Source organism: Heterostelium album (genome assembly GCF_000004825.1).
Source record: "Heterostelium album PN500 unplaced genomic scaffold PPL_scaffold6, whole genome shotgun sequence".
NCBI lineage: Eukaryota > Evosea > Eumycetozoa > Acytosteliales > Acytosteliaceae > Heterostelium > Heterostelium album.
In genome coordinates, this window is record NW_008805068.1 from 306069 (window position 1) to 330841 (window position 24773).

The following is a 24773-nucleotide window of genomic DNA, read 5'->3' on the forward strand; positions in this document are numbered from 1 at the left end:
ATTTTGAACAAACAACAACACCACCAACAACACTTTTCAAACACTCACCTTCAACAACAACAACAACAACTACAACAACAATTTTTAAAGAACTAACAAAAAATAATAATAATTATCATCAATCAATGATTATTACAAAAATGATTATCATGATAATCGATAAAAATAAAGTATGGTTAATTGATAGAATGAATATTAAGAGAAATGTACTCTGTCTTTTTCTTTGAATTATTTTATTATCTATAATGATCAGCTAGACTAAGATTCAAATGAGAGAAATGAACGATAATGAGTTCTGCCAATTCTTTGAATCCATGAGAAATTAAAGAATCAATGATACCATTCATTTCATTGGTGGTTCTGTCAACCGGTACTTTGTCGATTAAGTATTTAACTACATCTTCTTGACAGTTGGAAACTGCTAGTTGTAATGCATAGAATAGTGTATCCGTTGGAATCTTACTGTCTTTATCGGTTGATTCATATAGATACTTTAGGATATCGAGTTGACCTGTCTGTGCAGCCGTCTTTGTGAATTGTCTGATGTGGTGCGACATCGGTATATTATTGAGTTCCACCAAGTACTTAAAGATAGCGGTGTGTCGATTCTCCAGTGCACCATTCAGTCCGACGATTGTAAACTTCTTCCGATTGATTCGTCCGAGATGTTTAACAACATTGAAATGTCCGTTGGTTGCAGCGGCATCGATTGCCTTCACTGTATATCCTTCTTTTCTACACTGGTAGAGGTATTTCACTATGAGAAGATGTCCCTCTGCTGCGGCGCGATCGATGGCATCGGTGGTTGCCGTCAGTCGCGGATAGTGAAAATCAATGTACGACACCGTCTCAAAGTGTCCGTTAGCCGACGCGCTATTAATGGCAGTGGAACCGGTTGGCTCCACTCCAATCGTTCCCAAATATTTAATCACATCAAGTTTACCGCTCGATGCAGCACAATCAAACATTCTCGCCAGATACTTGCTCCCCAGCTCCCCGTTGATCGCCATCAGATATCTCAGAACCTCTTCGCTTCCGGCCAACGCAGCGCCAATGAAAGCATTCTGACTGGGCACGGATATCGAGTTTTCATAGAGATACTTTACGACCTGGAGATGTCCACGACTGGCAGCGCCATCGGAGATAGTATGTCGGTTGTCACTGTTGTATTTGTAGCCGTATTGATAGAGGAAATTCAGTGCATCCAAGTGTCCGTTCATCGCTGCCAAGTGGACAGCGGTGTCGGTGTAACTAACGACTCCGCCACGACCACGCGTCTCGCCATGAAAGTATTGGAGCAACTCGATATTTCCGATTTCCGAGGCAGCGTCTATCACGTGACACGATAGATTGAACAACTCTCTACAGAGCGAGTAGATTACTTTGACCAAGTTGGAATCTATCTGACCGAGACCTTTGACAATCGGCTTGCAATTGCTAGCAGCGATCATAGTACAATTGGTTCTCAGCCAATCGTAACCATGTTTTTTATATTTATCTCTGATCAAGTGGAAATAACCATTCTCTGCTATCCATTTTAAATCTATTTCTGCATATCTCTTGATTACCAATGGTTTTTGTTTGGGAGCAAACGTCAAAGTAACTGTTGTACAAGTACTACCACCACTTCTCTTATTATTCTTACTATAATCAAAGTTTGATCTTATCACTTGCCAAATATATTTATTACTTAATACTCTTCTTAATGCCTGTTGTTTTCTAATTATATCATCTTCATCATTCTCATTATAAATATCAACATTATTCTCCATTTAAATACTATTATTATTATAATAACAATTAATTTATTATTTCTATTTTTGATTACTATTAGTAAGATTTATAATATATAATTAAAAACAAGTTTGTTTACATTTTGTATTGTTGTTGTTTTTTGCTTCCACCCAATAATTGTTTACATTGAAAAGCAACATACACAAGTGCCACCTTTAAAAAAGTGTGAATGTAAAAAAAAATGGAAATTAAAAATAAATAAACATCGGTGATTCACCAACTTTATAGATTTAGTTAAGAAGTAAAGTAAATTGTCAGATACCTATCATGTCTATAAGAATATTTAAGATAGATTTTCATCTCATTCCAATTAATACTTTATGAAGGAGTTTATATATAATTTCAATAAAATAACTAAATGTATTTTATAAAATTGATAAACATCAATGAATCTTCTGTGATTATAATCACAGAAGAATAAGATTATAATCCAATTGTATTGTACCAATAACTGCGCAATAAATTAAATACTCACTAAAAAAATATATTAAAAAATTAAATGTTATTCGTTTTTAAGATTTTTGGGAAATCGACTCGTGTAATTATGAGCTCAACCTTTTTTGATTAAATGAATGATTAGCTGCAGCAGATCCTGTATAATCAATGGCTTCATTACTTAGATATTTTAGTCATATTAAATCGACATCATCATCATCAATATTAATAAATAATCTACATTCAACATATAGTATTAAAAATAGTAGTAGTAGATCATCATCATCAATAGCTCTTGGTAGTTTATATAGTTTTAATAGTTATGTAACGACATCAATCCAACAAAATCAATTAAATTTTAAATTAGATAAAAATAATAGTAATAGTAGTAATAATAATAAAGATAAAATAATATTTGGTAATGAATTATCAAGTGTTAAAAAGACAATACCAATCGTTTTGAAAAGAAGTTCATCGAAACGCTTTGGTAATGACGTTCACAAGAGAATATCTTTTCACTCTAGCACAGCAATCATACAATCATATCAAGATAGAATCAAGCTGAACAAATCGACATGGCGAGAGATGCAAATAGATTATCTAAATGAGAAGGAATACAACAGACCAATAGCAGATACTTTATATTCAAATAGAATAAATTTATATGATCAACAATATCAACAACCACAACATCAACAACAAGTAGAAGAAAAACAACCAATTAATAATAATAATAATAACAGTAGTACTGTTCAACAAAAAGATAATATTAAGAATTTAACATTATTATTCGGTAGAGATATACTTGAAGAATCGAATCTGCTAGATAATGATAATAATACTAAAACACCTAAAGAATTAGTATGTATTATTACTTTTATTAATAATTTTTAAACAAAATGTATATTAATATATTAATGATGATAATTTTAATAGAAAATCAATAGTACGGTTGAATTTTTAGATAATGATAAAGTAAAGATTGGTGTAATCACTGGATCTACAACTAGAGATGTGATAGTTAGTTATTTGGATATAGGAGAAGATAGTTCGAAACCAAAGTTTGTTACAAACTACAAAATACCAAAGAGAAGTGTCATCGGTTCATTCCCACTAGATGAAATCAATATTACACCACAGGATCTTCTAAACTTTGAGAAGAAATATAAAACTAAATTTGAAAGTCTACCTGCTATCTATAAGAATCTAAATGATGTAACTGATATATTCGTAAGTTATTAAAATATTGTTGTTAAAAAACAAACAAACTAAAAAACATGATGATAATCAATTACTTACTTACTTACTTACTTAATTAATTACTTGTTATTTAGAGAAATCCAATGTATAAATTCTCAACGTATGAAGCGGCAAAGATATTCTTTGGTCGTGTTGATCCGACACCACTCGATTGCTACGTTACTCATCGTATATTGAGTAGCGATCCCAATTTCACTGTCGATCACGTCAGAGGTGGATATAGGGTGGTCGAGCAGACGATCGATCTCATCGATGATTTCATTCAGCGTTTGAAGCTGTTTGTCACTTCCAAGACTGCAACTGCCGCTGCGTCGGTAAAGAAGAACAGTTCCACTCAACTCTTGTCAAAGTCACAACAGCTGCAACAACAACAACTGAAGAGCGTTGAGAATCTTTCGTTTTTCGAGCATTTCAAGTATTCCGATTATCAATATATCAATTTGCTGCGATTGTATCTTCATTATCCCGAGGAGAAACACTACCCGTTCCGTCAGTTCCTCCAGTTGATAATGGCGTCGCTCGACGTGCCACTCTCACACCGCAACGTGCGCGCCCTGCTCCTACAGATGGGATTCCTGATTGCGGGTGTCGAGCGTGACGAACTGAATCTCTTCACCAAGGAGACGATGGAGTGTGTCAAGCGCAGTCGTTTGGAATCGATAAGCGATCCGCTCGCATCGATCCGTCGCACTCTGGAGTTGCCGGCATTCGCCATCGATTCCAACAATATCGTAGGTGCGGAGGATGCCTTCTCCTTTGACTTTAACGAGTCGAATCAAGATCAAATCGTATTCTACATTCACACGCTCGATGTTGCCCGATGGATTCGTCCACACGACCAACTCTTCAAGAATGCAATGCTCACTCAATCCACTCACTACTTTGCCAACTCATCTTACCCAATGCTACCAATCGACTTTGTCAAATCGATTTCATTCAATCTCACATCGAAACAGGTATTTGCAATCTCTCAGAAATTCATAGTTAGAAGAGACAACTGTGAGATCATCTCAACTGAAGTAATACCAACTAAATTAACAAAGTAACTATAATTATAACTCTATTTATAACAAATTGTTAACATTCCATTTCTTAACATTAATGTTTATTTTAGTATTGCACAGTTATCTTTCCAACAAGCAAATAAACTGATATCGAATGTCGGTGAAATGGATGAGAGTAGTATGTCAGAGGGTCATTTAATATTGAAAGAGTTGACCTACATGGCGAATACAAGAAGTACAAATATGGATTTGAATATATTCGGTAGAAGAATCAGAAAGAAAAGATTGATCAACCAAAAAACAGGAGAAATTAAGAATATAGATCATCAATCCATTGAATCTGCACATATCTTGAATACTTTATTAACTTTTGCTGGTATGTTAACTAACATCTTTAATTTTTATATATAACTAACCTTAATTATAAAAGATGATGGATATACATCTTTCTTTAAGATGAATAAGATACCTGCTTTCTTTAAATCCGGTCACAACTATAGGATGTTTCCACTTGGCAAGTCTGTGGCAATGGCCACTACACCTGTGAGAAACTTTGTGCATCTGGTGTCACAGCTTCAGATCCACGAGTTTCTCTTGTCGGGCAAGCCTGCATTCCCACTGAAGGAGTTCAAGGAGTTTGGTTATGGTGTTCTGGAAGCGATTGAAACCAACGTCTATTTTAAGAAGCTGTTGTTACAAGTACATCAAATCAAGTTGATAGAAAATGACTTGTTAGACAAGCTTGCAGCTCAGCAACAACATCCAATGATACAAAGTGCAAACCAAGGAAACCGACCTAAACTATTGAAATCAAGAATGCCATTCGCTTCGAAATCGGCAGGTGTTGCATTGGGTGGTGGCGGTGTCAATACTACTAACACCGACTATATAGGTGAGCTTCAAGGTGAGATCAAAATGATTTCCAACACCGATCGTGTAGTCAACATTTACTTTAAGGATTATGACTACCAACAGAATGGAATACACATCGATCAAGTCAGATTACAACACTTCAAAGTTGGTGACATCATTAAAATGAAAGTCAAAGGTTTCGATTACAATAAAATCGAATTAATATTAGAATGGTAATAAAACAAAGATTGTTACCTCAGAACTTCACTATTTTTTTTTTGAAATAAATTCTTTTTTTTTTTGTCTTTAAATTTTGTCTATAGTATATTATAATCTTTTACTATCTATTTGAAGAAATGAATAACAAAGTTATTAGTCATAGTAATAGTTTCGAATGTTCAGATCATAAAAGAATATTAGAAGCTTTGTGTTATGAGTGCAATAAGTTGTTGTGTTTTAGATGTTCAACCAATCACAACAAACAAATAGAACATTCTAATTTCATTGATCATATTGATGATATTAGAATTGAACTTGGTCAAATATTACATAATATTAATAATAATAATGATAAAAGTAATAATGAAAATGATAATAATACTAAAGATAATGATAATAATAATAAAGATAATGATACAACAAGTACCAACTATTCAATTCATATTTCAAAGAGATTAGATGATATTTGGAATATGATGAAGTGTAAAACAGAAAACTACAATTCATTATCATCAGATGAGAAACAGATCAGCAAACACTTTGAAGAGTTGCATAAATATCTTATGATTGAAGAACAAAAGTTAAAGAAACCAATCATCGATCATAAAGAGTTAATAATCAATCAAATAGATCATAATATTAAAGAATTAAAACATTTAATCAACATCATCATATTAAATAATCATTTAGAAACTAATAGTAAAAATAATGATTTAGAGACGAATAGTGCAACCACATCATCATCATCTTTTCATGATGATACAACAGAGAGTTATTCAATTCCATTCATCATGAAATCAATCAATTCAAGTGAATCACTTTCAACATTCATCAAATCAAATAATGAAATGTTATTCTGCAACACCACCTCTACAAACGAACATCCTCTCGATATTCTAATAAATTATAATAATAACAGTGATTCAATGATATTAGATTTAATCTATAAATATAATAATCAATTTAAATCATCTTCATTCAAGAATAATGACAACAATAATGATAATGATAACAAAACCAACAATCGTAAATTAGAACTCAAACAGTTTGATTTCACTAAACTTGATCATTTATTGAAACAATCAATCAGACCCAGCTCAAATTCAACAACTTTAAATAATAATCATAACAAACACACTTATATCTTATCAACACATCAAAATGGAGCATCATTGATAGATTTATCCAACTCCAACATCACTGATCTTGGAACAATAAAAGACTTTGACACATATTTCATTATATCAATTCTGGCTGGAGAGTATATTTACATGTTTGGTGGTAGCGATGATCTAGGAAAATACATCAGATACTCGATAGCAGATCAATCATTTCAAGTTATTCAAGATCAGGTTTTAAATAGCAGCCTTACAGTATCAGTGTGCTATGATGGAAAAGATCATATCTATCTATATGAGGTAGGAGTCTTTGGATCTAAAAAGATCAGAATTATACGATTTAATGTAAGAACTTTACAATTTGAATTGTTTTGTGAGGAAGTAGATGACGGTGCTTCCCCTATCATTTTTTGTCACTATAATGGATTTCTATATATCCTACCAACCTATTCATTTGCAATGACTATCATCGATATCAAAGACAAAACAACTACAAAGTGGCAATCGGGTCAAAAGTTTAAGTGGATGTCAGCATGCACCGATCACAAAGGAAATATTTATTTGCACAGCAATGACGACAAATTCATTCGATTCAACATTCAAACCAAAGAAATCAAGTACCTCAATCACTGTAATATTACAGCCAATAGGTCACTCCCAATGATTTACCACGAGATATCAGAGGTAGAGAGTTATTTTTATATCACTGGTGGAGTTTGTGGCAGTGCTCGATATTCCATCGAAAAAGATCAATGGGAATCTATTTTAAGTGACGACAAGTTAAAAAGATATTCTTCAACTCTCTTTTTGAAATAAATAAATAAATTAAATTTATAAAAGCTTTGATCAACTGACAATTCTTTAGTGTTTTATTTGAGTGTTTGATAAATTTCATTATAATTAATTTATTTCGATTTGATTGGATATTCTATGTTTGTGTATGAAGCGTGTTAGGTGACTTTAGTAGCAATAAGTTTCTGATGGTAATAATACTGATATTGATAAACCACAATTATCTACCTCCTACCAGAGGAAAGAAATTCGATTTAAACCGTTTAGAACGGATAACATGTTCTTAAGATCATTGTCTAAACATATTTTTTTTTTTATACATGTAAAATCATTCTTTTTTTTATTTAATTTTTTAATCTTTGTCTATTTATAATCAGAGTAATAGTAGTAAATATCTTTGAAGAAATGAATAATAAAGATATTAGCAACGGTTTCGAATGTTCAGCTCATAAAAGAATATTAGATGCTGTGTGTTATGAGTGCAATAAGTTGTTGTGTTCAAGATGTTCAACCAATCATAACAAAGAAAGAGAACACTCTAATTTCATTGATCATATTGATGATATTAGAATTGAACTTACACAAATATTAAATAATATTAATAATGTTAATAATAATAAAGATACAGCAACAACTACCAGCGATTCAAGTCATATATCAAAGAGATTGGATGATATTTGGAATATGATGAAATGTAAAACAGAAAACTACAATTCATTATCATCAGATGAGAAACAGATCAGCAAACACTTTGAAGAGTTGCATAAATATCTTATGATTGAAGAACAAAAGTTAAAGAAACCAATCATCGATCATAAAGAGTTAATAACTCAATCAAATCGATCATAATATTAAAGAATTAAAACATTTAATCAACATCATCATATTAAATAATCATTTAGAAACTAATAGTAATAATAATGATAGTACAACATCTACAACATCATCATCATCTTTTCATGATGATACAACAGAGAGTTATTCAATTCCATTCATCATGAAATCAATCAATTCAAGTGAGTCACTTTCAACATTCATCAAATCAAATAATGAAACGTTATTCCACACTACCTCTTCTAAAAATTCATATCTTCAAGACACTCTATTAAACTATAATAATAACAGTGATTCAATGATATTAGATTTAATCTATAAATATAATAATCAATTTAAATCATCCTCATTCAAGAATAATAATAACAATAATGATAATGATAACAAAACCAACAATCGTAAATTAGAACTCAAACAGTTTGATTTCACTAAACTTGATCATTTATTGAAACAATCAATCAAACTCAGTTCAAATTCAACAAGTTTAAATAATAATCACAACAAACACACTTATATCTTATCAACACATGACGATGGAGCATCATTAATAGATTTATCGAATTACAAGATCACTGATCTTGGAGAAATCAAATATTATGATCTATATGGCACTCAATTAATTCTGGCTGGAGAGTATATTTACTTGTTTGGTGGTCTAGGAAAATTCATCAGATACTCGATAGCAGATCAATCATTTCAAGTTATTCACAATCAAGTCAATTTCAGCAGTTTTGTATCAGCGTGTTACGATGGACAAGATCATATCTATATATGTGAGGTAGTAGGATTCCCTGGAACGAAAAAGATCAGAAGATTTAATATAAGAACTTTACAATTTGAATTGTTTTGTGAGAAAGTAGATGCCAGTTCATACCAAATTATAATGTGTCACTATAACGGATTTCTATATATCATGGCAGACCGTGCATTTGAAATGACTATCTTCAACATCAAAAACAAAACATATAAAAAGTGGAAATCGGATCAAAAGTTTGTGTGGATGTCAGCATGCAACGATCACAAAGGATATATTTATTTGCACAGCAATGACGACAGATTCATTCGATTCAACATTCAAACCAAAGAAATCAAGTACCTCAATAACAATAAAAACACTATTACAATCATTTGTAAACTACCAATGATTTACCACAAGATATCAGAGGTAGAGAGTTATATTTATATGATCGGTGGAATTTGGGGAGGTGCTCGATACTCGATCGAAAAAGATCAATGGAAATCTTTTCTAAGTGACGACAAGTTAATAAGATATTCTGCAACTATCTTTGAAATAAATAAATAATTTAAATTTATAAATAAAGGCAGAGTAATAAATACTTTTATTATCCTACAATTATTCTTTAGTGTTTTATCACCTTAGTACTCTATAAAGTTTAATACACAATTCATGTATCTCTTTTCTAATCGATCGAGTAAATGTCATTTGAATATTTAAAAAATAAAAAAAATAAAAAAAACAAAATCATTCCAAGATTTAATTAAAATTTTTTGTACTTTTGACGAATCTTTAAGATAGATAGATAAATAGATTCACACTTAATAGTAGTACTAGTAGTAAAAGTGTAAAGACATGTCAGATAAACCACCATCTAAACCATCGGGTACGATCCGATTGAAATCGGTTGAGTCTAAAGGTCTACCGACGTTAAACACAGCAAAGAAACCTGCTGGTTTGAATCGTACACCTCCAACTTCATCATCGTCATCTACCTCATTAACATCATTATCATTCTCAACAACTCCATCTACTTCCTCTTCTTCTTCTTCACATGCACAACCAACTTCAACAACATCGTCAACACCATTGTCATCATTGTCATCTAGACTACCAACCACAACCACAACTACTACCACAACATCAAGTAGTAGTAACAGCAGTAGCAGTAGTGGTAGTACTAGACCTGCAATCAATGTAAATGTATCGAGTGGTGTCACTAGAAATCCAACTACTTCCACTACTTCAACTACAACATCAGCAGCACCAAAGTCAGCTGGACCAAGACCACCTGTTGCACCAAACATCGTTCCAAGAGCAAAGAAAGAGTTTACTCCAAACTTGGTGAAAAGAACTAAAGTTGAGTATGAATCGTTTAGTTGTTATTTAGATAGTTAATTAGTAGTTCATTGATTCACGTGTTCGATTATTAGTTCGTTCGTTCGTTTGTTTGTTTGTTGAATCAATGAACATTTAATAAGTAAGAGAGATGTTAACTAATTAACAATCATTATAATAGGGAGAATAAAATAGATTCTATGCTACCAAGTTCAATTACAGATATTCTAAAACATTCTTTGACAACGATTGGCACTATTTCCGATCAGAAACCAAAACATGATAGAAACAGACAGATTCGTCAAGGTATCAATCCAAGAGCTAAAAAGCATGGTACAACAACATCTGCTATACCGAATGCTCCTTCGCTTCCACTCACTCAACTACCAGATTCATATCTAGAGAGAAATAGTCAGCAAAGTATGTTAATTACAGATCTATCTATTTATATATTCTAACATTTATACTTTATCAATATAACATATCAAATCAAATAGGATCAGCAAATAAAGAAACAGATAAATTGAATGAAGATTTCGTTAATCAGTTATTCCACGAGATGGAAATCGACCCGATGCAACCGAACCATCCAACACATCTTCCATTGGTAGATCCAAGAAAGGTATTAAAGGAATACTCACTTAAAGATGCAAAACTAGATATCGAAAAGAAAAAGAAAGAGATTCAAGGTAATCTAATTATAATCTAATAGAGAAAACCATAATTATATATAGATTATTAATATGTAACAACTATCTATCCATATCTATTTACTTAACTTAACTTCTTATCTATAGAGAAAATTCAAAATGGTGAAATGTCAGATGGTTTGAGTTTAGATTCGTTGATTGAAGATTCGAATAATACATTGTTTTCAAAGCCAAAGAAGGTGGAGGAACAGGTGAAACCATTCCACAACGAAGGAATATTCCTAAATGACGACCATCTATTTTTTATTCAACTTCCTACTTCGTTGCCATCGTCGGCAACCAGACCAGTTATGATATCCCCACTGATGCCATTGCCACCCGGTGCCAAACCACCACCTGGAATGCCTCTGCCACCCGGTGCCAAACCACCTGCTGCTACCGGTGGTACCGCACCACCTGCTGCTGCTACTAATGCAGCTAACAACAATAACCCAACAGAACTTAACAAAACATCATTCGTACCTATGATTTATCCAGGTGATTTCTCAAACACTATGAAATCGTTACCATCTGGCAAACTAGGTACTCTCAAAATATATAAATCCGGTAAAACTATATTAACAATTGGTTCCGTTGAATATCATGTATGTATCATTAATACATTAACAAGCCTTCATCATTCAATCAATGTTTAATTAACAACCAACAACTATAATACTTTATAATATAAATAGGTATCAGCAGGTAATAAATTAAAGTTTTTAGAAGAGATCAAGTGTATTACTCCTGATGGTCCTACTTGCTATACACTAGGTACACCTTCACAACATCTAGTAGCATCACCAATGATAAATATAGGTGCACAACAACAAGATGCAACATAAAATAATATAATATAATAAAAAACAAACTAGACTATTTAATTTATATAAATATATATATATATATGTTTATGTTGATTAGTTTTATACAAGAATCTTTATTTATTTATTAATTTCTGATTTAATTTAATTTAATTTGATATCAATTTATTATATTCTGTGATAACTTTGTTCTTTGTTATTTCATAGTCACCGGTAGTATCGAAAACGACATCTGCATATTTCTCTCTCTCCTGGTTGGTCAGTTGTGAATCGATTCGCTTGATTGCCTCTTCCTCTGAGAGACCGTTACGTGCTGACAGTCTGGAGATTGCAACCTTTCTATCGATGGAGGTAACCCATACACGATCGACAATATCGAGGAATCCAGCTTCGATCAACACCGCCGCTTCCAATACAACGACCTTCTCCTTGCGAGACAGCGACTCTTGAAACTCTTTCTCAATCAACACTTTCATCTCTGGCCAAACGATAGAACATAGAGTATTCATATTCTGTTTGTCTGCGAATACGATCGGACCCAGACTACGACGATCGATTTCACCGTCGGCCGCTACAATCGATTGTCCGAATGCCTCGATCAACTTTGAGTGTGCAGGTTCACCCTTTTTGTAGACGGCATGACCTATCTTGTCTGCATCTATACACTTTGCGCCCAACTCTGTTAGATATTTGAGTACTGTTGATTTACCAGATGCAATTCCTCCTGTCAATCCTATCTTTATCATTTTCTAGTTTATAATTACTAACTATTTAGTTTAACAAACAAATTAAAAAAAAAAAAAATCAAAATCAAACAAACTAACCAAATTTAGGCAAACCAAATTAATCAAATCAATCGATCAAGTGTTTTAAATTAAATTTTAATTATTAAATATTTTATTATTTAAATATTTATTTTTATTTATTTATGTTTTTACACTTGCGAATATCTCTTCATAACTACTGAGATTTCTAATGAAATAATGATAGATTATAATGAGTTCATTGTAGATAACCTGTATTGTTCTCAAGGTATTGTATACACAATTATATTTTGTGTCTTCAAAAAGATCTGAATAATTAGCTATATCTTTATGTTTTTTAACCTTTTTTAATAAAAAAATGGATGTTAGTAAATTTTAATCATTTTAATAATAATTCCCAATATGTGTATTTCGAAATTGATGATGATAAATTGGTGGGTGTGGTATGAAATTCCAAAAAGAAATGTTGAAAACGAGTGACGGTTGCTAAATTGTGGTCATCAATGACGAGTTGGATCATTGTTTACTCTAAAAATACTTGCCTTTTGTGAAACATCTTTTCGCACATGTGATCGCAGCTTTGCCATTCTGGAATAGAGTTTGCCACAGATTTTTTGAATTGGACTACTTGATTTTAACTGAATAATGATTAAGATATTTTATAACAATAATAAAAAGAGAATAGGAAATTAATTAATAATGATCCAAAGCCAATAAGATAAAACTGATTGAATAGATATTATTACAATTATATATGTTAAATGTGTATTGGTGTCACCTTTGGGAGGTGTTAAAAGATCCAATGGAGTTAGGGTATTAAAGGTTTCTGCAACTAAAAATCCCAATACTTTAAAAAGATATGCTTCCAATTGATTCTGTCATTATTAAGATAAAAAAATAGATATAAGATTAGTTTGAGAATGTAATATTATTAAATTATTGTTGAAATTGTACCATTGTTGTTATTTTTTGTATATTATTCTCTTCAAATTTTGCTATCAATCCACTCTCCATTAAATCCAAGTATAACTGTGGGTTTTCAAGAAATTTTTCTATGTTCCATGTGGTCTAAATGAAACGAGTTATAATTGTAAGAATTAATAAACCAACTAATGTGATATGACTTTGTAGAAGCAATCTCTATTGTACAGTTCGTGACTATATGCTCATTAACCATTGATATCTGATGTCAATCTACTTTTGTTTTTTGTTGTTATCATACCAATAGTTGAGAGAAAGTATCAATGTATGCGGGTATAATCTCTTTATAGAATTTAAAAAAATGTTCTGATCCAATCTTTTGGTTTAATCCTTCAAAGGCAATCTCTTTCTTATACTTTTCAAATAGTTCTTCTAATTCTCTCTCTGCATCATCTAACTCTGTTGGATTGTGTTGGTTTTCATTCTTTTTCTTTTTATGAACATGAATTCTTGCTCTGATACTCTGAAAACTAGACATTTTAAATTAAATGGGTTGTATGTTAACACAACAAATATATAAATTATCAAATTAATCAATCAAGAGTGTCCTACGTTAAATTTAAAACCAATTAAAAAAAATTCAATTTTTTTTTATTATTAAAAATATATTATTTTTAAAGAAAAGGAAAAAAAATTGTACAAAAACTAGTTTTTTTTTAACGTAATATTAGATTTATTTTTCATCAGATTTAAAAATAATAATATTTGTTTAAAAAATAAACTATTCTTATTAATTAATCTTAGTTAGTTTGATTATTAAATTTAACACAAATACAAAAAAGCATTCAAGAATAGTTGTATTCTAAGAAGAAAAGAATAATGTTCGTAGAAACGTTCATTTTTTTGATGCCTTTACATAATGATAATATGATACATCATAATTATGTAATAGAGTGTGTTAATTAATTAAGTTTATTCGATCAGTTGCTGTTTTATAACCCCAATAAAATATAGGTTTAAATTTAATAATTAATATGTATGGAATTGTAATTCATCGCAATCAATCCTCATACCGCCAAAAATTGAATACACACAGATAACAATTGATGGTATTTCGTTTCATCACCTATTTGCGCAATTTTATTCTTATCCTGTTTAGTGAAAAAAAGTAAACAATAGAACATGACGGAGTGGACTTCAAAATAGGTAATTAAAATCATTTCGACTTTAAGTTTGTTTTTTTATAAAAATAACTTCTGTGGGGTGACACCAGCATTAAGATGACTTGATTGATTAAACCTTTTGGTTCATTAAATTTAATGTGACCTGACTCCAACAATCGCGATCATGTTTTTCGTTTTTTTTAATTTGAGCAAAAAAACAACCCATTTTGATTTTTTTTACAAAAGGATGGGGGCAAAAGACATAAACGGATTCCAATTTTTCAGTTGTTTTTTTCTCAGATGTTGATGGCAATTCTCCTGTTGTTGATATATGAGAACAGCTTTTATGAGGTGAAAGTTTTAATTTATCGTGATGTTGATTCATCCTTAGAACTATCGAGTTATAATGATGCTCTTCTGTTGTCAGAAATCATCAATTGTGTGATGGTCTATGCTTTATTGTAAGCCTTAATATGAAATCGTTGCAAAAAAATTTATTTTTATCCCAAATTTAAAATAATTGAAAAATAAAAAACATAAATTCGAATTTCTAATGATGCACCAACAATGATTACACACTAAGGGTTTCTGTTTGTGTGGGAACAGTGCAAAGCAAAACAAAGTGGGAGAATAAAGTTCTATCATAAATGACTATCACAAGTAATGGTGGTGAACTGTGTTAAGTGGTATTCACAATCAAATGTTTAAACAGGAGCTACCTTACATGGGTACACGCCCTCCTTTAAAAATAAACTTTTACAAAAAACAAAATTAAAAAAAAATACTAAATTCTTTTTCACAAAGATCTGACAACATAGAGCATGATTAAATGACACCTTCTGATTATAGACATTATTAAAATAAAATAAATCAAATCAAATCAACTCTGGTTTAAACTCCACCATCCAAAACTATTAAATACAACAACCAAACTAGTCGAAAACATCAACACCCCCCATCTCCTACTTTGAATATATATAACAACTACAAAAATAAATATAAATACATATTAAAAATATTATATTTTTAGAGAATCGCATTAATAAATTTGTTTGAAATTTCATATTTAATATCAATATTGAAATTGCGAACAACATTATTTTTCCAGTTTACCACTTACCTTAATGTTTAGATGTAAGTAGAACTCCCAAACTCTGGGTAGATCTTAGTCCATAATAATTTAGATTGGTCCCGATCTATAGAATCGGAAATACTTTTAAATAAAATACAATAGTCATTTCACACACTATAACCATCCCAAAATTCACAGAATTTAATAACACTTTCAAAAACCAATCCTAACAATAACCGTATCAATATATCTATTTTCAAACAAAATGACAAGTTTAATTAATAACAAATCATATTTAAAGTTTAAATCGGCTTTATAATTATATTATGACATTCTTATTATTAAATAATTACCTCTACCACATTACCACCAAAATATGAATTGTTTTTTTAATAGATAAAGATAAAAAAAGATAGAGATTTCTTTCTTTAATTTTTTTTTAAAAGAGAAAAGAATTATTCATTTATTTGATGTTGTCTCTTAATTTTTTTTAATAATTATAAACATTGGCTTATCTTTTAAGGTTGAATTGTTCGATCCATTTGTTGTTTTAAAATACCTTTATATTATTTATAAATTTCTCATTCTTTGTTCATTGTTGTATCTTTAAATAAATCCATCATCATTTTGTCGACATCAACAACGTTCATTACTCAAGAAAAACATTATTCGAATGTTTGTGTTCGCACTAACTCTCCCTTAATGTTGGTTCGGGCATAACATTTGAATTCTATTTTTATAGAGTTAACTACTGTAAAAAATATTTTTTTGAATGTAAAATTATTGGAGAATAACCAATTGTTTACCCACTAATTACTTATACTTTAAAAAAAAAAAAATTAATAATTAAAAAACACCAAAATAAGTAATTTTTTATTTTATAAAATATATTTTACAATTTTTTTATTTTTATAAAATATATTTTATGAAAATTATGTTTTTCAATAATAATTAAAATTTATAAGATCTTTAGATTTCTAAAAATATAACAAGTCTATTTTAAAAAAAAAAACTAAATAATAATAAATACCAAGTGTTTTTACAATTTGCTTTTTGTTTTTGGATTTTTAAGATTTATTTACACCACAATTGGTGCAAAAAGTGGGTATCATAGTGAAAGTGTGTTTTTCGTTTGGGTAAATTTGTTGTTTTCACACGACCTGGTGAAAGTTGGTTATTTTTGTTCTTTTGTAACTTTACACAAAACTTAATAATAGACAGATATTTATATAAAGTATGACAATGAAATATACAAATTCTAATGGTAACATCACTCTGTCAATCAACAAACAACTTTTTTTGCAATCATTATAAAAAGCGAAATAATAATAATAACCATCTATCGATCTTAAAATTGTTTTTCTTTTTTTTTTGTTTGTTACTTATTATTCTATTCAATGCACATTCGAATACACAATCATGTACGATTATTGGATGTCTGTTTATGTTTGAAGTTGTAAAAGGTGTGTCAAAACTACTTTTTGTATTAGGTAATGGAATGTTGCTTCTATTATGTGATAAATGATGGTGGATGGTGAAGTATTGCCTAATCGATTTTGTTGTTACATTATCCAACATCATAGAGCATCATAAATCACAACTCAACTGAAAATAATATAACCCAGAAAAAAAAAACATTTTTATTTTTAAATCAAAATGTGCAAAGCTAAAAAAAAATATCATAATTAGATGGATGGATTGAAGCTAAAAACAACCACGCATTCAGTTTTTAAAATTTTGACAAGTATTTTGTTTTTCATTTTTTTGCAATTAATTTTTGGTCATGTGGTGGTGTGTGTGTGGGGGTTTGTTTACACTTGTCTTTTAAGACTATTCTTGTGAATCTTCACACAACTATAAGAAAGACAATCAGAGTGTGTTTGTTTTTATTGTAATGAGCCTGGTTGGGGTTGATGTGTGGGTTCATATCGTAACAATCAAATTGACAACTCACACCACCATTACTTAATATTTTTATTATTACCTTCTATTTTTGTTGTTGTGTGGGCTCTGAAACATATGTGTTTTATTGCTAATGTCATTTTTTATAAAACAATTTTAATTAAAAAAAAAAGTTTTTATTCAATTTATAAATAAAGTTTTTTGGTTAGGACCTAGCTTGTTTTATTTTAAATTTTGTTTTCAGATCTATTATTAAATTAAGAAAAAATAGAAATTTTGAACATATTCTTATTTTTCTTTCAGAGTAGTACCACCCCACTTTCACACTTCACATTTACACACAAACTATTTATATATATTTATTTTTAACTCTGCTTCTTAGACTAGTATTGCTTTTGTTTTTTTTTGCTATTCATTTTGATTCTATTAAAAAGTTGGTTAGTTGTTAACAATTATAAATAAATCAAAATATTTTGGACAGTCTATCAATCATTATAAATATAATTTGTATGTTTTAATAAAAATTGCCTCCAAAAAACAACAACAACACACCAAGTTTTAAAAATACATCAAATTATTATTATAAAAATACTTCAAAATATAATAAACCACATTTTTATTAATAAAAATATTAATAATATATCTTTTTTTTTTTTTTTGTTTTTATTTTATAGATTGAATATCATCATAGCAAGTGCAATAATAGCCGTTAATTATCTTCAGTCATTGTATATATAAATATATTACCAACTCAATAATTAGCTAATTATATTATACAAAGAAACAAAAAGTGTAAGTTATTATTATTATAAATCAAATCTTCAATCAACTTTGAAAAAGTAAAAACATCACCTCCCATCACATCCTATATACAAATCAAATAATTAATAATAAGGGTTTGACACTTTTAATGTAATGTTAACTTATTTGAAAGTCTCTGTAAGGTTGTTGGTTTGGATTTTAATTATGTTAATTGAAATTGCAACACTCTTTTACATTTCACCCACTCTTTTAAATTTGGAAATTCTCAAATAAAATTTAGATTTTATTTTTTTGTTTTGGTTAATGGGGCGGATCATGTCATCGACCATTACAATGACGCGTTTTTTGTTGTTTTTACTTGGAAATTGGCATAAGTAATGAAAAAATCAAGAAATTCAATTAGCTTTCTCTTTGCACTTATGCAAAAGATAAGTTACAACTTTCGATCTGAAGAATCAACTAGAAATCAAAAACAACAACAACATTGACCAAACAAAAATTTTGTAATCAAGAGCTGTTTTGATGAAATTCTATTATTAAATTTGGATTCCAAAACCAAAAGATTATTTTTAATTAATTTTAATCAAAGAGTTGTGTGTGTTTGGTCACTTTGTAATTAATTCACTCAAAAAAACATCACTATCATTTCATTCTTATATAATTATTACTTTTATATATAGAATTACAAAAAGAATTGCAAAGAAGAAGTTGGTCTGAAAAAAGAACACTCAAACCACCAAAAAATTCTTTAATCAAAAAACAAAAAAACTCAACAACAAATTGTAAACATTTTTTTTTCTTTCCCAAAAAAAATGATCCCCCATTAAATCACTTAAAAAAACAAAGCATCATATGTGTTTTTCAGACACCATCACCACCATCACTACTACTGTCACTATTACCAAAACTTATGAATCACTATTGTTACACATTGATTACATCGCGAATCTGTTGCAAGACATTCATTCTATACTCCTCTTCTATTTTTTTTTTTTGTTTTATCGTTTTGTCGTTTTTTTATTTTTATTTTTTTTATTTATTTATTTTAAAATTGTTAACTACATCTGTAATATTCACCATATAAGCAGTTCAATCTTAATCATCATAGTTAAATTAGGAAATTCAGGTCCACCTCTACTCATTTCTACAACAACAACCAAAATTTCCCTTCTTTTATTTGTGTTTTTAAAAAGCTCTTGAACCACTTCTTCTAAATATAACTGAATCAAAAGCTCATTCTTCTTTGGTATGTTTCTAATGTCATCACCTCATGTTTCTTATCTTAATTTGGCGATAAAGACATTTCTCTAAAACAATTTTGTTTTTTTTGGTTGGTTTTTTTTTTTTTCGAGTTTTTATGTTTTTTTTTTATTTTTAGTTTTTTCGATTTTATGTCTCATTAAAAATGTAATTTAGTGGGGACTCATGACCACCACCAATTACGTAATTTTTGACTTTCTAGAACCAAAAAAGAATCAACTTGTTCCGAATCACGATGGTGAATGTTCGTTAACAAGCATCAAATATGTTGTATTCTATTATTATATATTATATTTAATTTATTTAAAACAAAAAAATAAATAAATAAATATAAAGTTTTTTTTTTTTTTTTTGCACAACTTCTCCCTGGCACCCCAATAACCACACCCCACCTCAGATATATACAACCCACTACCAAATTAATTATAATTGTTATTGCACTACTAAAATAAAAAAAAGATATTAATAGTAATAGTAGTTAAGAGTACCAATACATTTATATAACAACATCAGATAAATTAAATTAATATAAAATAATAATAATTTTTTTTAATCTGTTAATAAAAAATAATATATTAATAAATTAATGTTTGGTCCAAACCACTAATAATATTTCATCACACAATCAATCACTGTCATCTATTCCAATATCCAAACAACCCAAAAATTAAAATAGAAATAGATCAACATCATCAGAAGAGATAATAACAATAACAATACCAAACAAATAAGAATCATAATATTAGGTTCCTGATAGATATTAATTAATTTAATATAATTTTTTATATTTCTAACCATTAATATATCAATAGAAATTTTAAAAGTAAAATCATGATAATAATATACTTTATACCACTACCACTAAATATTACTAGACCACTACCACCACTCGTCGCAACACACTCATTCCCTCCACTACCACCATCAGATTGATTTCACAAGTTCATACATTCTCTCTTTTATATTTCTGCAACTTCAAATTTGTCTTTTATTTATTTTTATATTATACACTTTGCTATTCAACCTTGATTTGGATCGCGTTGTACTATATTCTATTCTATTTATTACCAATAGATAAAACAAAAATATAAAATTTATTTTTAAATTTTCACTCACTTGCAAATAATTAAATTTACACTTTATAATCACACTGTCATTGACATCTAAAGTATTTTCTTGGTTAAATACAAGCTAAATCATGAATGAATAAATAAATAAATATTGTTACTGAAAAAAACCACATATTCCCACCCGCCATATCTTGTTTTCATATGAATGCAGGATGAACCACCACACAACTTCCAACACCATCATAAATAATAATAAATTTTCGACATCACCCACATTATTATTTATAAATATAAACCAATCCAATGACCATTGTCACCTTTATTTTAAAATTCATTCTATTCATTTTTAGACATATCATTGCATGTTCACCCCCTCTCTTTTCAAATATTCCAATAATAATTTCGAATATACTCCATCCATTTAGATATATACCATTTTGATTTATAAATAAATCAAATTTATATATTTCTTCACAAAAACCAAGAGCTTCTTTTTGTTTTTTTGTATATTAATTAAAAATATATTCTCATCCCTCTTTTTTATATTAATCTCTCAATTGTAACTAAACTAATTTAAAATTAATTACTTTCTTTTTCTCCCCCCTCAACAACAATATAGAATTTATAATTTAACAAAATTTTAGTTTATAAACTAAAATTCAAAACCAAAAAAGTTTACAAAACTGTTGTATTCCTTCCACCCTTGAAAGCGTTGTACAACCCCCTCCCTTTTAATCTAAAAGTCCAACCCACCACTGTCACTATCATCACATCCACTATCACACAATGGGAAGAAAGAAGATCAAGATTCAAAAGATTACCGACGAGAGAAACAGACAGGTCACCTTTACAAAGAGAAAGAATGGACTCATCAAGAAGGCAATGGAATTGGCTGTCCTCTGTGACTCCTCAGTGACCTTGGTCATTGTAAATAATTCTCCAAACGCCAAAGAAAAGTATTTCCAATATGTTAGTTCAGATTTGGATCAACCATTGACCACTATTCCAGACCTTGGTCCTGAGATTTCACAATTCTATATGAATGAAGATGTATGTAGAAATAATTAATTTTATAACTTTTAAAAAAACAACAACTAACTAATATTATCTATCTTTTTCCTAAAGTATGATAAAATCTTTAATAAAAAAGATAAATCTGATTCTCATGATGATATGTTTTTGATGGACGGTCATTCCAATCAGGAACATTCTTCACCGTCAATGTCACCCACAAATTCACCAAAAATAAATCCACAACCAATTAGATCGAATTCGGTCGGTCAATATAAGGCAGCTGCTGCCTCACATCATCATCATCATCCATATCCATTGTCACAAAAGAACTATCATCAACAACAAACAAACACAGCACCATTATTAACACCAAACAGCAACAACAAATCACAACCACCACAACAATCAATATATAAAACATCGCCACAAATCATAAGTCAACAACCATCGCTCGGTAACAACATTCAACTGTCCAACCAAACCGCCATTGAACATTTAGACTCTGAGAATGACCATATCTCACCAATGGGATCGCCAAAACCTCAGAAATACCAACAGGTTCCACAGACTTTTGACTCGGCACAAGCACTCCTCTCACTGACCAATCCAAGCACCTCCAACTTTGAACTGTCACCAACTTCCTCCAATTCTACATCGCCTGCGTCATCCCCAAGAATACCAGCCACTTTAGAGTCACCACCAAACAACAACAACAACAACAACAATAGCAACCACAATGAACAATCTATTTCAACATCGTCATCGCCAATTTCTAATTTACAACTCTCATCAGCTGCATCCATTCAAACCGCACCATCCAATATTAAGAGAAAATGTATAAATGAATCAATTTCCAATATACTTAATCATAGCGGTGATAGTATTTCATATAATAATCATATTAATAATAATAGTAGCAACAACAACAACAACAACAATAGTAATATAAATAATAATAATAACACTCAAACATCAGCATCACCATCACACAACAACAATCCAAATAATTTTAGACCAAACTCACCAAAAGCTTCACTCACTCTGCCACCTTTGCAGACAGATTTTTCCCTTGAAAGACCTTCATTTCCTTCGTTTTTTTTAAATAGGGAATTCAATAGTAATATAGATCCAAAGAAAAGAGCTCATCCATACCATGAGGTCAATGTATAAATTAAAATTCGATGACAACCAACAACAATAATATTGTTTTTTTTTTCCAACACCCCATTAAATATAGATACATTAAAGTTTAAATAAAAATTATTTAATCTTCTTCTACCAAAAAAAAAAAAACAAATACTCTTTTTTTTCTTTATTATTATATCTTTGATTTTTCCATCATTATAAATCTAGTGAGTCTATTACCCACTTTCGGTGGCATAATCATTATGCTACGAAATTTTTTTTGAGTTTTTTTTTTTTGTTCAGATGACATTTTAATCGATTGTTAATTTTATTTCTTTTTTAGTTATACTTTGATATTGATATTGATATATATATATATTGATCAATATCTATTATTTAGAATAAAAAAAATGTTAAGTTCTAGATTAGTTAGAGTTTTCAATCATGGATTGAATAGATCATTTACAACAATAACAGGATCAACTTGTACAAAGAAGATGTTATCATTAAATTCAAATCAATATAATAATAATAATAATAGTAATAGTGACAATAATAATTATAGATATAATAATAATAATAATAGTGAAAAAGAATCAAATAGTAATAATAAGAATGAATATAATGAAAAGAATGGTAGATTTAATAAATATGGTGGACAAGCATTGTTTGCTTTTTCATTTGGATCGTTGTTTGGTTGGAAAAAAGAAGATGCAATGCTGTCACAGGCAAAGAGAAAACCAAGAGCACCGGTGACAGATTTCGAAGATGCTCTCGAGTGGTATCAAACCTACTATCAAAACGGTGCGGATTTAGATAACTTCCCAGTGGCAATGGCCTATCTCTTGGGTAAACAATCGCAACACTATCTGAAACAACAACTCTCTAGCATAAAGAACGACAAAGACCTACAGACACTGGCGAAACTTCAGACGATCCAATCGTTCTACTACATCCCGATGGTTGGATTCATGGCGGAGATCTTCCGTCAGAACCCGACCAAGATCAAACAGTGGTACGAGTTGCTGATGTCAAAGGAGGACATCACCACACCCTGGAAGTCGACACTCGGCAATCTCGACCCATCGATGCTCTTGACGCTGGCAGTGTCACTCGCCGACTGCAAAGAGGCAGAGGAGATTCAGCTGGCGATCGTCAAGAAGTCGCTGGGCGCCAAGCAGGCAGAGTCGCCAGAGAAAGTCGCCGAGAGTCTGGCGTCGCTCAAATCGTGGTCGTCGAAGCAGCGTGAGAGCTTGCCGACCTACCCACTGCTGTTGATCGGTGAGTATCTCAGCACTGGCGACGAAAAGATCGTGCGAAAGATATCATCGATGTGGAGACGTTCGCTCGACAGCCTCGAAAAGATGGCACTCAACACCACGCCACAAGTGAACACCGCCAACAACCTCAACAAGAAACTCGAATTCCAACAACGTGAAATGATCATCGATGAACTGAGTCAAGCGATCAGACTACTCTCCAAAGATCAAAAGGCACACAAGATACTCAAAGAGGAATTGGATCATCATCTTCAATCATCTAAAGCATCGACAACCAAACAATAAATAAACAAAACAAATTAAACTAAAAACTGATTTCAAATCAAAATAGATAAACAACAATCAAAAATAATAATATTGTACACACACACACACACACAACACCATCAAATGAACAAATCTACACTAATAAAATCAAATCAAAACAAAATCATATCAAACCAACCCAAATCACATGATTGTATTGTAGTACTACAATTTCATTTTACAATTTATTTGTTAAATCTACAAAATTATAATAATCTATTTAAATAGCAGATATCAAA

At 30.2% G+C, this 24773-nt stretch overlaps 10 protein-coding genes across 10 annotated transcripts; 7 read left to right on the forward strand and 3 right to left on the reverse strand.

Moving 5' to 3' along the window:
- Positions 1-236: 236 nt before the first annotated feature.
- On the reverse strand, positions 237-1772 carry PPL_06701 (uncharacterized protein; the record flags this gene model as incomplete). Its single annotated transcript, XM_020577554.1, has 2 exons — positions 237-735; positions 1102-1772. The coding sequence occupies 2 exons, from the start codon at positions 1770-1772 to the stop codon at positions 237-239; spliced, it is 1170 nt and encodes a 389-aa protein (XP_020432002.1).
- Positions 1773-2397: 625 nt separating this feature from the next.
- PPL_06702 (uncharacterized protein) lies at positions 2398-7498 on the forward strand (the record flags this gene model as incomplete). The annotated part of the gene is made up of 7 exons (XM_020577555.1): positions 2398-3090; positions 3166-3459; positions 3564-4531; positions 4604-4869; positions 4924-5036; positions 5181-5578; positions 5722-7498. The coding sequence occupies 7 exons, from the start codon at positions 2398-2400 to the stop codon at positions 7496-7498; spliced, it is 4509 nt and encodes a 1502-aa protein (XP_020432003.1).
- A 381-nt stretch (positions 7499-7879) lies between these two features.
- Positions 7880-9611, forward strand: PPL_06703 (uncharacterized protein; the record flags this gene model as incomplete). The annotated part of the gene is made up of 3 exons (XM_020577556.1): positions 7880-8295; positions 8387-8941; positions 9353-9611. 3 exons carry the CDS (start codon positions 7880-7882, stop codon positions 9609-9611), a joined length of 1230 nt encoding a protein of 409 aa, XP_020432004.1.
- Positions 9612-9899: 288 nt separating this feature from the next.
- On the forward strand, positions 9900-11916 carry rpc4 (DNA-directed RNA polymerase III subunit RPC4; the record flags this gene model as incomplete). The annotated part of the gene is made up of 5 exons (XM_020577557.1): positions 9900-10408; positions 10564-10802; positions 10880-11071; positions 11180-11676; positions 11767-11916. 5 exons carry the CDS (start codon positions 9900-9902, stop codon positions 11914-11916), a joined length of 1587 nt encoding a protein of 528 aa, XP_020432005.1.
- Positions 11917-12044: 128 nt separating this feature from the next.
- PPL_06705 (dephospho-CoA kinase) lies at positions 12045-12641 on the reverse strand (the record flags this gene model as incomplete). Its single annotated transcript, XM_020577558.1, has 1 exon — positions 12045-12641. The coding sequence occupies one exon, from the start codon at positions 12639-12641 to the stop codon at positions 12045-12047; it is 597 nt and encodes a 198-aa protein (XP_020432006.1).
- A 180-nt stretch (positions 12642-12821) lies between these two features.
- Positions 12822-14118, reverse strand: PPL_06706 (uncharacterized protein; the record flags this gene model as incomplete). The annotated part of the gene is made up of 3 exons (XM_020577559.1): positions 12822-13001; positions 13406-13534; positions 13882-14118. The coding sequence occupies 3 exons, from the start codon at positions 14116-14118 to the stop codon at positions 12822-12824; spliced, it is 546 nt and encodes a 181-aa protein (XP_020432007.1).
- Positions 14119-17051: 2933 nt separating this feature from the next.
- PPL_06707 (uncharacterized protein) lies at positions 17052-19882 on the forward strand (the record flags this gene model as incomplete). Its single annotated transcript, XM_020577560.1, has 4 exons — positions 17052-17092; positions 18392-18445; positions 19160-19186; positions 19858-19882. The coding sequence occupies 4 exons, from the start codon at positions 17052-17054 to the stop codon at positions 19880-19882; spliced, it is 147 nt and encodes a 48-aa protein (XP_020432008.1).
- A 1713-nt stretch (positions 19883-21595) lies between these two features.
- Positions 21596-22993, forward strand: srfD (putative MADS-box transcription factor; the record flags this gene model as incomplete). The annotated part of the gene is made up of 2 exons (XM_020577561.1): positions 21596-21859; positions 21935-22993. The coding sequence occupies 2 exons, from the start codon at positions 21596-21598 to the stop codon at positions 22991-22993; spliced, it is 1323 nt and encodes a 440-aa protein (XP_020432009.1).
- A 365-nt stretch (positions 22994-23358) lies between these two features.
- Positions 23359-24197, forward strand: PPL_06709 (uncharacterized protein; the record flags this gene model as incomplete). Its single annotated transcript, XM_020577562.1, has 2 exons — positions 23359-23797; positions 23845-24197. The coding sequence occupies 2 exons, from the start codon at positions 23359-23361 to the stop codon at positions 24195-24197; spliced, it is 792 nt and encodes a 263-aa protein (XP_020432010.1).
- Positions 24198-24312: 115 nt separating this feature from the next.
- On the forward strand, positions 24313-24513 carry PPL_06710 (uncharacterized protein; the record flags this gene model as incomplete). Its single annotated transcript, XM_020577563.1, has 1 exon — positions 24313-24513. One exon carries the CDS (start codon positions 24313-24315, stop codon positions 24511-24513), a length of 201 nt encoding a protein of 66 aa, XP_020432011.1.
- Positions 24514-24773: the final 260 nt, after the last annotated feature.